Source organism: Accipiter gentilis, chromosome 33 (assembly GCF_929443795.1).
Source record: "Accipiter gentilis chromosome 33, bAccGen1.1, whole genome shotgun sequence".
In the NCBI taxonomy this organism is placed as follows: Eukaryota; Metazoa; Chordata; class Aves; order Accipitriformes; family Accipitridae; genus Astur; species Astur gentilis.
This window is the reverse complement of record NC_064912.1, coordinates 12,355,053-12,367,841: the sequence shown is the minus strand read 5'-3', so window position 1 is coordinate 12,367,841 and position 12,789 is coordinate 12,355,053. Positions and strand designations below refer to the sequence as shown.

Sequence of the window (12,789 nt, the reverse complement as noted above, 5' to 3'; positions counted from 1 at the left end):
TAACATTTCTCTTCCATCAAGTGCTTCTAAAATAATAAATCCTAACGTTACACAGCTCTGTTTTCATTCACAGTTTCATTCACCATCAGAGGTGGTAAAACAACTGACCCCCATTTGACAAATAAGGGAACTGAAGCATAGGATGCAAATTAAATTGAAGAGCAGGGCAGCACGCAGAACTGAACTGGGAATAGCAGTTTACCTTCTGAATCACAGTTTAATGTCCTAGATATTTAGATGTTTATCTAGTTCAAGTCTCTAATTAGGGTGATCCTGCGCAGTCCTCAAATGATTCTGCATACTTCCTAAAGTACCTGTGCACAACGATATGCTTATCTCTGAGTTTCCCACTCAATGTCTTTTTTTTTTTTTTTTGAGGATTGCAAATGTCCTGCAGAGGTTCAAAACACTAGACTGCCCTGATCAGACTCCCCTTGTATCCCAGAAGTCTCACAACTCAGTGGCAATAAAGGACTTCTAAATTGGCTGCCAAATCCACACTTTCCACATGCTTACTATTGTTAAAAAAAAAATAAAATTAAAAATATAAGTTTACTTTCAAGTCAAAATACCAGTTCATTAGCTGGAAATGACCTAACTAATCCTGGTGTTCCAAACTGACAGCAGTCCATAAGAAAAAGCCAGACTGGATCTCTATTCAAGAAAAAAGTGCAATGCTCACAAGAAGCCAGTGTAAAACTGGTTGCAAAAAAATTTCCAGTCTTATTAGTCTACAGTTGTTTACAACAAAGCCAAGTAGGGATGAACATAAACTATACTGTAATTTGACCCAAAAAAAGCAACATGTTCATTAATGTGACATGAAGTTATAAATAAAAGAATAGTTTCACTTGCATGCTAGGTAAAAATCTGACTTCACCTATAGAACCAGCCTTTAGCTAAATATAGACGGTCTCCTCCCAAGGTCCTGAGTACTTTTCCTCCCGTGAAAATCCAACTTTAAAATGCTTAACGCCTCATGAAAGATTGATTCAGCAACACATCCACTTTCTAGTTTACATCTTGCATGTGATTAAGGACTATATTACACAGGGTTAGTGCCAAAAACAAGTATGTCATTTCCCTTAACTACAGATGCAAGTCCATAATACTGTGAAAATAACATATTTTGAGTTGAATGAGCTTTCTGCTCTTTACAATTACAGTGTTCAACTGTTTTGAATAATAATTTTTCAGGACTGGCTTGTTTTGTCTTTTGTTTTCCTTTTTCAGATTTTTTTTTTTCTTAAAAGAGCTAAGTCTATCACTGACAAAATGAGCAGAAATGCCTGCTGAGAAATGGCCACACTTCCAGACAACTGCTGGAAGAATTATTTTTCTGATTCATCACAGCATATTTTTTTTTTCGAGTTGTCAAAACAAACACCACACCCACTTGATTTCCGAGTTCTGGGTAATTATATTTAGAATTAGCAAGCACCGTGCAACTATTAATCATACAAGGCTTAGCCCTTACTTTACCTATTTAGAAATCAGCCAATGCATTGAAACACAGTATGTTTAGCATTTTATTTAAGATACATCCTCATCACTTTATTCTACACCACCACCACCACCAACAGTCACAGACACGGAGAATATAGGGCAGTCCATTCAGTCAATCCCTCTGCCCCAGGGCAGGATCAGCTACTCCTCAGCCACCATTATCGCTGATGATACACAAGAACTGGTTATTTCAGGCAGCAGCTTTACACACGCACTCACAAAGCACATTATAAATTAAAGGAGGGAAGCGAGTTGCAAGTCTGCACTGCCTCAAACTGGGACGGTGCGCAAGCCGGTCTTCGAAAGATAAAAATTAAAAATAAAAGCTCCCCCAAGATGCGAGTCCGGATTTTCTAAAAGTAGTATCTGGCAGCATTAACACCCCTGCCTTCAGAAACAGTTCACCTTGTTTAAACTGGATGAACCGCCCCGTGATTATCACCGAGCCTCCATGAAGATGACACACACAAACAGAGCCCTCGCAAAGCTTAATTATTCTTTTCACTGCTCGTACGCTGCCAGACACATACTTTTTTCTGCCCCCCCCCCCCCCCCCCCCCCCCCGGTTCCCTCTCCCCAGCAGACGAGCAGCTGCACGCCGGGAGCGCAGCGATGTCGCGGGGCTGTCACCGCAGCGGGGGGACGGGGACGCCCCTGCCCTGCCTTACCCTCCCCTGCCGCCCCCCTTTGTGCCCGAACCCCCCCGAGCCGCCACAAACCCGCCTCACGCCCTCCCCACCCCCGCCTGACCCTTCCCAGCCGCGGGGGCGCCCGCCGCGGGGCACAGAGCCCCCATTGTGGCCGCCGGCGAAATCGCCAGCCCCCGCCGCGACGCTCCTCCGCTCCCGGCCGCCGGGCAGCTGCTCGTTACTCGCCGTTACGGTCGCTCCGCTCGGGTTGGCCCCTCACCGCCCCCGGGGGGGGGCGGACACGCCGGGCAGGACGGGGGCACAGCAGCGGCGGGCAGCTCGGCGCGGAGGAGAAGGGCGCGGCGGGAGCAAATGTCACGGCCTCTGAGGCGGGGAAGCCGCGACCCCCACACCCACATACACACACCGGCCCGGCAGCGGGGCGCCCCGGCAGCGAGCGCGCCTTCCTCACGGCCAGGTGAGGGGCCGCGGCCGCGTCCCCGTCCCGTTGTCGTCGTCGTCCGTCCCGTCCCGTCCCGTCCCGTCCCCCCCCGCACAAGCGCCGCCACTCACCGCCGCCACCTCCGCCGCCCTCTTCGTCCATGTTGGGGCCGCAGGCAGGGCGCTCCGCAACGGCCGCGGCTGAGGGAGGCCCGGGGATCGCTCCACTCGCTCGGCGCCTCACGGCCGCTTCTCTTTCTCTTTCTCCTCCTCCTCCTCCTCCTCTACGGCCGCCGCGCTCCTCTGCCCCGTCCCTCTCCGCCCAGCCCTGCCTCAGACCCGGCGGCAGCCGCCGCCTCGGCCCAGCCGCCCGCCCCTCTCATGTGACCCGCGGAGGGGCGGAGGGGGGAAGGCAGGCCCGGCCGGCCCTGCGCCGCCACCCCCCCCTCCGCCGCCACAGGGTCGCCGGCCACCGCCGTGCTGCCTCCTCCCCTCAGGGGGCGGCAGCTCCTCGGCCGTGCCCTGCGGCGGCGGAGCGGGCCCGGTGAGGGGAGCCTGTCTCCTTCCCGCCTCTCCGCCTTTTTCCGGTGTTCCCTCCCCGGCAGGTTTCGCGCGGCGCGGCCTGGCAGCGTTGAGGCCCCTAAAACGAGTTCCCCGTGGGTTGTGGCGGCGGGGAAGGGGGCGAGGGCGGCGGTCGCAGGGCGGGAGGAGCCTGGCCTGCGGGGCGCCCGCCGGGGAGCAGCCGGGGGGCGACGGTAGGAGGGGCTGAGGGGAGCCGTCGAGTCAGTCGGGTTTCGTGTCGGTGGGGGTTGTTTCTCGGGGTCTGCGGCGGCCAGAAAATGTCCGCAGAGCCGGTGGCTCTTTTCGAGGGGTCCAGGGGCAGGGGCGGGAGGTGACAGGAAGGCTGGTCTGGAACCGCGTCGTGAAGGGGGACGGCGTGGGTTGAAGTCTCCGAAAAGGAGCCCGAGGCGTATGATGTTTCTGCATGTTTTCTGCTGAGTCTTCCTTGCTCCTTCTTCTTGGGTCCGGTCCGGCGCTGGAGGGGTGCTGGGTGCTTCCCCTGCCGCAGGGGTCGTGAGGAGCCTGGTGTACAAATGCGACTGTTGCCCGTATGCAGCGCAGGGTTTTGTGCTGGTGTGTATTGTCTGTGTTGGTAACAGAAAGGATTTGCCTGCTTACTGCCCTAGGAGTCAAAGTATCTGTGGGATTTCTTAAGTTCTCAGTAAAGATCTTCAGTGAGATACCACGGGAGCTGGGCTATCAGCAGCCTCCAAAGTCCGTAAAGGTAAGCAGAAGTGTGCTGGCACAGACCACTCTTCCTTCCTTCCTTCCTTGGCACCACCCCTCTTTATTTTTTTAAAACCTTTGGTGTCAAAATTTTACTCAGAAAGGAAGCTGTGGGAGGAAAGGGTCAGCCAACAGGAAGATATCGGGGTTTTCATTTTCCTCATGGAGGCTGGCATGGGACAGAGCACCGTCTAGGAGGCTGTGGCGGGAGCACTCACCTCTTGACACCGCGGCTAATAGGTGGTTATTACAGCCCATTTTGCTGAGAGCTGAGGTTTGGCTCTGACAGCTGCTGTGGTGACAAAGCGTTTTACCTCATCTACAACTCATAAAAATCACAAACCTTTAAAGCACTCCTCTTTTCATATTTTAAATTCAACATTGTTATAAGTTTAGTAAGTTAGTGTATAAAAGGGATATGATTACATAAAACAGAACCATTACCTTGGTAAGAGATTTATTTTGAAATGTGTGTCTATAAAGTGTAATTACAGGATGGTTTTAAAATAAGTCTGAATGCAGTTGAACTGACAGTGGGCTTTGAATATTTTTGCACACTGAGCAAACTGTTAATTTACATTAGAGGGGAATCTGGTTCATGAGAAAAATTCCAATTTTATAATTGATCACAGATTGTTTACTTTCATTTCATCTGTGTTGTTTTACACCTTTATATAAAATATATTCCTTTCTTTTGTTGTTTTCATTTGTCAGTATCATCTTTTTTCCCTCCTTCCTAACTTAATATAGTTTTGCTATAAGGAAAATTCTAGTGCAAAATAAAACATAGATCAATCACTAATTCTAATAGCAGAGAAGGGTGAGCTGTGGAGAACAGTCCTACCACCAGTGCAATGCAAAATTCCTGTTGACTTCATGGAAGCAATACAAAGTTTTAAAATTCTCCAAATTAATAGCAAAGATAAAAATGATTTTGTGATGCAAGCAAGATATGAAAAAAGTCTGTCCTAGTTATAAGTGATCAGTTGGGATATTTTATATAAACTTTATGGTGAAATCAGACAATGCCAAATTTGTGAGATAAGCAAAACGTTCTTTATTGTAACTTCATTATTAACTTGAGTAAACAGTTAAATTTTTGGTATTTTGTATTATTGAATACATAGCTTACTCTGAAATGTATGTCATTCAATACCCTCTCAAGGAAAATCTGTTCTTTCCAGTCCTGTTTTAGTAGGATTACTTATTAATGATACATAGTATGAAAGAGTATTGAAATTATAGTGTCTTCTTCAAGGCTGTATGTCTCTGAAATGATAGCAGATATTCCTTAAAACTTGAAATTTTCACACATACTGTGTTTATTATAAATGGACTTAGTTCTGCATGGGCCTGATCCTACAAGCGTTCTAGGCATAAAACTGTTATTTGTGTGTACAAGGTGCTTACTTGGTGTTTAATCTTAAGGTGAGATGTGTGAGAGAAACTTTTAAGATCAAACCTTTTACCTTGTTGTCTCATTTTCCTGTGTATAAAAATAAGTATTGTGTCTGGCTATAAACCTAACTAGGTCAGGAATAGATTTTTTCAAAATGTACAAAATCAACTGAAGAATTACAGTCATAGTTCTACATCATAGCTATAGTAGTTCTACCATAGCAGAACTACACTATAGTTTTTGGTAGTTTAACAGTAACAGTGCTACTGTCATTAAATACTGGGTAGTTTCTTACCAACAAAGATGCCAGGTAGCAAGACAGGTTACAATCTTGGCAAGTTTTAGGATACACTCCAATAAACTATTTCCTGCTCATGTGAGTAATTCTTTTGCACCTACTTGGTTTTCTGGAAGTTTGATCGTTCCTCTGTTTTGATATATGTATGAATTTTATTTTTCTCTCCATATTAATAGGGTTTCAATCAACAGTTTTCTAAAGATTGCTTGATCTTTTTTTTTTCTTGCAGTCCCTTTTGTAGTCATAACTCTATTTTTACCACAAGTATGTTTTGCCAGTTTTATATCCACAAGTGTAACCTTCTGTGTTGGAAGAACTTCATAGTCTATCATTTGTGTAAATAATAGTCTAATAGCTGGTCTGTTTAAATTATTTTTAGGGGAAAATTTGGCTTTCTCCAAAACCTGCTGTTGACAGGTTTGATTCCTTAGTGATAAATGTGGTTATTTGCTGAATTTTCAGGTAACATGCATTGTCTTTTTGTCTTCTCTTTGGATAGTTTAGTATCTGTTTTGATTCAGTTTCCACTAAGTAGCAATTTATCATGTCATTTTTCATTTTAAGGGGTCAGGAGCACATCTGTTATGACATTTGTCCCTACACAGAGAGTCAGTGAAGACAACTGAATCCCTTCCATCACATTTTTGTGGTCTAAACTGCTCGTTAAATATTAAGCCATTTCTATGGGTTTCAATTTGAACCAGATTCCAAGCAGTAGTGAATGAAAATGAAAATTAATCTTTACCCCTCCCTTTTTTTCTTTTCTTTTTTTTTAAATAATCAAATAATTCAAGAGTAGGAAAGTCCTGTCGGTTATCAGATCTTTTTCTCAGCAAGAAAGGATTCCCTTTTTTCTGGATTGCTCTTTATTGGTTAATGGAAATTCTGAAAAAACATCTTCATTATTCATCTTCAGTTTACCTGTAGAAAGAAATAAGCTTAATCTTACTTTGATAAGTTTCCTCTTTCAGTAATGCAAATGTTTCAGTGGTGTAAAATTCCATTTTGTGATGATAGATTTTGAAAACTTATTTCTGATCAAAAGCATGAGTTAGGATGATGTTCATTACATGGATAAGAATTGGAAAGTAGATAGTAACATTGTATTCAAAGACAAGAAATACAATTCTGAATTTTCTCAATGCCAAAAGAAATAAAGTAACTGCCATTAGACTAGATGTCAGTATCAGACACAGGGAGATGGAATAATGCACCTTACTGTTGAAAGGAAGAAAGAGTCTTTGAAATCTTATTTAAGGAGGTAGTCATCCTGCATGCAGGTATTCCCATTTCATCCGTTCAGTCAAGACATCACCAATTTGCAAGTCTGGCTTACTGTGAGTTCTGTTAGATTTGGTAAGAAGGATTTTATACTTAAAGGAGAACAGTTAATCTTAAAGACACAACATCTGTACAGTCTTAAGAATACATTCTTAAAGAATATAGACATATCTTAAAGACTATGGATATATCTCAAAGAATATAGATACATCTTAAAGAATACAGATGTGCAACATTTTGTAAACTAGATTTATTTGGTTGATTTTACTACTTGCTCACTTAGATGCTCACATTTTTAGAAAAATGGTGTGAGCATTACCGTTCCTAAGACAATACCTTGTTGATAGTCAGAATCACTGTCATCGATACTCAGCCATTGTATTAAAGAATACTTTTATTTCAAATCTAGACAATCAATTTGTATTTTTTAATAAGCATTGCCTAATAGTTTCCAGGCAGGAAGGTCTTAGTCCATCATCATGTCTTTTTTTTACTTTTTTTCTTTTTTTTCCTTTTTTATTTATCAGTACTTGAATAATCTGGTATTCTTGAACCCCTAAGGCAAACTCTTTGACTTCCTCTGTCTGCCAGACGGGTTTTAGCCATGTATTGTTTCTTAAAATGTTTATGCTGTCACACATATCATATTTGTCTCAGCTGGAAAAACACATTTATAGAAAATCCTGTTTGCTGGTTGTCTTAACGGTTTCAAAAGTGCTTGCACATTTCATTTAGTCCAAAAAAATTGTATGTGCAAGTATTTTATATTGCTTTGCAGAACATCAAAGCTGAAGCTTAGCAAGGCAAGCATCTTTTATGAATGGTGCTTTTTTGTATTGATAGGAAGCTCGTTCCCTTAAAATAGTCAAAACCTGGAAGGTTAAAGATGCCTCTCTTCTAAGAATTCTGCATGGGTTTTTCTCCAGATGGACTTTTAAATCACGTCCAGAATTTTATTTGCAGCTTATTTCAAATTCCAATTCTTGACATATTTTGAGGTTGGTTGGTTTTTTAAGACTAATAAATGAGCTTAATCTACTAGCATTAAATATTACTGGTTTTGGAAGTCAGTGCTTGTTTCCATTCTGTAACACCGATAGGGCCACTGGTGAGTCACTGAGTGAAGAACACCAGAATGTCCCAGTGAGGAAAACCAAATGCATTAAAAACTGTGGAGGTCCACCAACTCTGTAATACTTATGATCCAAAATATACTTTGCATTAGAACTTGTTCTACCTGTATTAATTATGCATAGTACTAGACCCAAACAGGATGCTTTCTAGCATGAAAGCTGTGCCTAAAATAACAGAAAAAGAGGACTTGGATTCAAAGGACATGGGCTGAAACAGATCATGAGTGGAATTTTGCATGAAGATTGAGAGGGTTTTTCTGTCTCAGGAAAATGAAAGAGCTTGATGTAAAGTAATTCTCAAAGGAGAGTGCACTGATTAAGGCCCAACTCTGTTCCCACCCTGAGAAGTAGCCAGTCTGTGAATTCACCTCTGCTCGGTAACTCCAGTTTGCGATGGTTCAATGTATTATATTGCATACCACTCTCCAGTCTCACCGAGGCCTGGGAATTTGAAATTCCTATTTCATCCTACACTGGGAGCTGTAGCTGGGCTGCAAACCATGCATGAGTCCTGCTCTAGCTGCATGCATAAGGCAGCAGTTGAGGGATTTATTGTAGTAGTGCTGATAACAGGGGAAGCCCCCAAAGTTCCTTCCTCCTCCCTGCCCAGAGAAGCCTTCTTAAACAACTCCACAGTGTAACAGGGCTGGCATCCCACGGTACCTATGGCAGCCAAGTGACAAGCTGGACTCCCTCGTGACATACAGTCTTAGGAAGGTTAGACCAGGTGCTCTTGTTGATTGACCAGTGAGCATCTGAAATGCAATTGCATATCTCCACATGAGCTGGCTCAAATCTTGCGGCAGGCTAGTCAGCAGTGCACAAATCTGGGTTTAATAAATATGGAACCATAAATTTAGACAGAAGCAGGAACTGGCAACTAATGATTGTGACTTTTAGTGCCCTCTCAGCTGTTCATGCAACCGTTTGTGAAGCCACGCTGTAAATCAGATCACTTAATCCAGATTTTAAAAGTTCTGTCTAAACTAATCATTTTTAACCAGAATTATTCCATTGATTAAGTTCACACTCTGGTCCCACAAACAGTTGCATTGGCACAATTGCAGCATTGGTAGACTGTGATACACAGATGGTGTGGAAAGAAGGAAGGCAGGCTGCTGGGTAGTTATTTTGTCAGTGGGGACAATATCCCTGCATAATTCTAACCTTACTCTGAACCACAGACTCTCCATCAATTTCACTTTCTGATCCCTCATGCTCGGCCCTTCTCAAACTGTGCCTGTAGTCAGACGTACATGCTTGTTAATGTCTGATCTCTGCAATACTAGATCATCTAATGGTAATAAATCGATCAAGATCAAATATGAGCATGTAATTGCATTCCTGTCAAGATTAGCCAGCTATGAGTTACAGTGTTTAGACCAAGCTTTATCCTGGTTTTATACCAGCAGCAGGAAGACAGATGATAGCAACCCTAACATAAAATCATCAGGAGTAAACCCACTCTCCACTCCTTGTTTTGTGAGGATTTTGTTTTTTAAATAACTTTGTACTGGTGAGTTGAATTTGTATAAAGAATTTTGTGCCATGTTGCCATCCAAAAATTAAGTTTATTGTATCATGAAATTGCAGTTGTATACTGGTGAGAGTATGCCTTCAGCTTGTCTTGTGGGTTATTTTTGAATACTTAGCTCCTGCTGAGTCCAGGTGAAAAGGGGAGGTGATTCTTTGTTAAAAGGTGATGTGTCATATTTTAAATTCTTACTGTCTCTAACCAAGAAAGGTCCCTATTTATTCCAACTGCTGCAGTTAGAAAGAAAAACATGGGGTCTAAGGCAGAAAAACATCACTTAAATCCTTTCCCTCTCATGGCTGTACATACTATTTTATTCCTTTCATATCCTTATGTATGTTAGAATAATCCCATATGCTTCTATACCAAAACAAAAAGGGTTTGGTATTTTCTTACCATAATTGCAGTGTTCTTTCAATTTAAAAAGCAGATCTTCACTTTAATTATCTTTTTCCTGCTGTATTTCTCTTTATAGTCTTAAAGAAAGAAAAACTGTCTCTAAGCAAGGGAGAGTCAAAGTTAAAACTTGGCAAGTGCTAAAACAAAGAATTTTTCCAAGGAAATGGAGGAGACAGGTCAAATTAATTCCTTATGTAACTCCATTTACCTCAGTGCAGTTACATGAAGGATGAATTTGGTACCTTATACCTCTGTGGTTAGAAAAGGATTTCTGTGATCTCAATCAGCACAGTATAAAATAATAATTCTTAAGAAACAAACTTGTAATTTATGTCTGATAGAACTGCCCTTGTTATTTTTAGTCTATTAATATAATTGTAAAAGAACAATAGGTCTACAGAACAACAACAAAAACAGCTTCATAAAAAGATTAGTACATGATGATTTTCAGCCTACATCCTTAGTAACAGTTTTTTGTGGGAAAGAAGAATTCATGACAGACTGCTAAAATGGGCAGTGACATCAGGGACAGCTTCTCTTTCTTGTAAGTTCCAAAAGCTTTTCTCCAGTTTGCTGCATTGTAACTTTAACTTCTTTACTCCAGTCTCATTCCTCTCCCCTGACCATCCCTAATTCAGTGCTCCTTTCCCTCAGGTTTCTTTGGGTTCCACTGAGTGTGCAGGGATCTCTGTGGCTTCTCCTTACTGCTGAGTTTTCTAGATTTTTCTCCTCAGGCAGAAATATTCGATCTCTTGGGACAGATAAAGGAGACATGTTTGGCCTCCACCATAATTTCTTTTCAGATTGTAAATTTCAATATGCTTAAATTTTAGATGCTTTAAAATAACGCATTTTCACTGTGAGAACCCAGCCTCCGTGTGTCAATCTGTAGTACTCGAATATAGCTGTACACAGAAATTATTTCCATTTTAAAACCTTGTTATGAAACATCAACCCCTGCCTCCCCACCCCACTCCCAAATTCAGGAAATACTGTTAATATGTTAAGACTTTTTAATACTGTAATATAAAAGCATCCATGTAGTATATTAGTGCAATGAAATTGAAGTCAACAGTCTGTCTTTTTTATCCTTACCAACTTGCAACTATCAGTTTTAATACAGAGGAAAGGATCTGTGTATACATGCATATAAAAGATGTGAAAATACAAAGGCATTTATTGAAAGCAGACAAAACCAGGAAGATGATAAAATAGCAGAAGGAAATGGCCTCAGATATAAAAACTTCTGCTTTGTATAGCAGAATTTATCACTAAAAGCTAAGGTTGGCAAATTGCCATGCTTCAGATAAAACAAGCAATGTAATGTAAAAAAAAATTGACTTAGTGTACAAAATACAATAGACACATTTGAAAAAGTACTGTCCTATAAAGTAATTCAATTAAAGCTTTTTTGTTTCCTTTTTTTATGTGTATCTTTAAAAGCTTCAATATATTTTCAAATACCAGAAATCTCAGTTGTACAGATGCAAGGTCTCCTCTAAGGATGTCTGCATCAGGTGTGCCATTCAGCAGGATGCAGAAAATTTCCAAATAGCCAAAATTAAACAAAGATGGTGAAGATATATTTTGAAAGCAAATCTTTTGTTTTCAAAATAGCAGAACTATTAAGGCATTTTTTATAGAAAAATTATTGACATTTAAAATATCTACTGCACAATTTTAATCTGCAAAGCTGCTCAAGTAAATGCATACTGCTCAACATTTTCACACTGGATAAAGAATATTTTTTTTTAACAGAATATATTCTCCATTTCTTTATATGTTTGTGGGGAAAAAATCAAAAGCTTTAGGAAGTAACAGTACATTTATACCTGAAAGACTTTTCACATAGAAGTTTTTTAAATCTGCTGTTGACTGAGAACACTTCAAAAGCATGAGAATCTGGGATATTTAGTTCAGTTATTGTACCAGCTGAAAACAAATTAATTATTTTCTGCAAGGATGTTTTCTCCTCTCTGGCCTGGTAAGGCCTGCATTCTGGTATTCCTGCTAGAAGAGAAACCATTTCAGTAGAAGATGGATAATGAGCACAGCTAAATTCTCATGACTAACAAAATCATGCCCTTGCTCTTTATTCCCATCTGTAAGGCTTTTCCAGAACTCAGCATGTATGGAAGACTCCAAACCTGAAAAACAAGATGGCAGATAACTACAATTAAAACAAACAGATAATTGTTTCAACATCTTCATCACATTTGCAAGATAAATAGACTGTTATCTGAGTACTATTTATATTCTTAAATAATGTCTCATTCTCTCACAGTGAAAACCTTTTTTAACTTGTTGACAGGAATGGTTATCTCCTTCATAGATTAAATCATGCCATGAAGTATTTTTAGGCATTTGAATCTTCAGTGTCCTGATTGCTTCTATGGAATTTCCAGATGTACTCTTTATGAAGAACAGTGGCCTGACAGTTCTTTTTCTAGCTGCTGCTTTTTCCTGAAATGGTATGGACTTTCTGCATAATTTATACAAAGCCCTCCTTTCTATAAATGTTGTATTTCATTCTGTTTTAGTAAAGCTGAGATATACATATATGAGTTAAAAAGAGATAAAATCTTCTTCGTTCTTCAGCTAAAATAAACAAAGGCTGTCTTGAAACTCTTAGAAACAAGATAATACTATTTTTATTAGATTATGAAACTGTAAGTAATGTCAGATAAATGCAGATAAAGCAGTCTTCTCAGAAATCTAAACTGCTAATCAATTAAACATTCCAGAATGCTGACTGTAGGCAATAGGAATGAGTAAAGCAGTATCTTTATCACACTGGGATTTTGAAAGATCCATGTTAATTCCAGAATAATACAACAGAAAAGAAAGGTGTGCTTTTACCATGCTCAGTGTAGCACTTAGGG

The 12,789-nt window shown here is 40.9% G+C and overlaps 2 protein-coding genes across 2 annotated transcripts in view; one reads left to right on the top strand and one right to left on the bottom strand.

Moving 5' to 3' along the window:
* CYTH3 (cytohesin 3) overlaps window positions 1-2,816 on the bottom strand; it is a 52,983-nt gene extending 50,167 nt beyond the window's left edge. The window contains exon 1 of the mRNA XM_049791105.1: window positions 2,709-2,816. Within this exon, the coding sequence (XP_049647062.1) occupies window positions 2,709-2,739 (31 nt within the window). The 5' untranslated portion in view covers window positions 2,740-2,816. The remainder of the gene's footprint in view (window positions 1-2,708) is intronic.
* On the top strand, window positions 2,738-12,205 carry LOC126034230 (formin-A-like). Its single transcript, XM_049791680.1, has 4 exons — window positions 2,738-2,745; window positions 2,787-3,331; window positions 3,764-3,861; window positions 12,017-12,205. Exons 1-4 carry the CDS (start codon window positions 2,738-2,740, stop codon window positions 12,056-12,058), a joined length of 693 nt encoding a protein of 230 aa, XP_049647637.1. The 3' UTR covers window positions 12,059-12,205.
* The last annotated feature ends 584 nt before the right edge of the window (window positions 12,206-12,789 follow it).

Bases quoted from the DNA above. Each gene is read 5' to 3' on its own strand.
- LOC126034230 (XM_049791680.1), top strand. The intron at 3,332-3,763 runs GTAGGAGGGGCT...TTACTGCCCTAG, and splicing joins GGAGCAGCCGGGGGGCGACG to GAGTCAAAGTATCTGTGGGA. The intron at 3,862-12,016 runs GTAAGCAGAAGT...CCCATCTGTAAG, and splicing joins AGCCTCCAAAGTCCGTAAAG to GCTTTTCCAGAACTCAGCAT.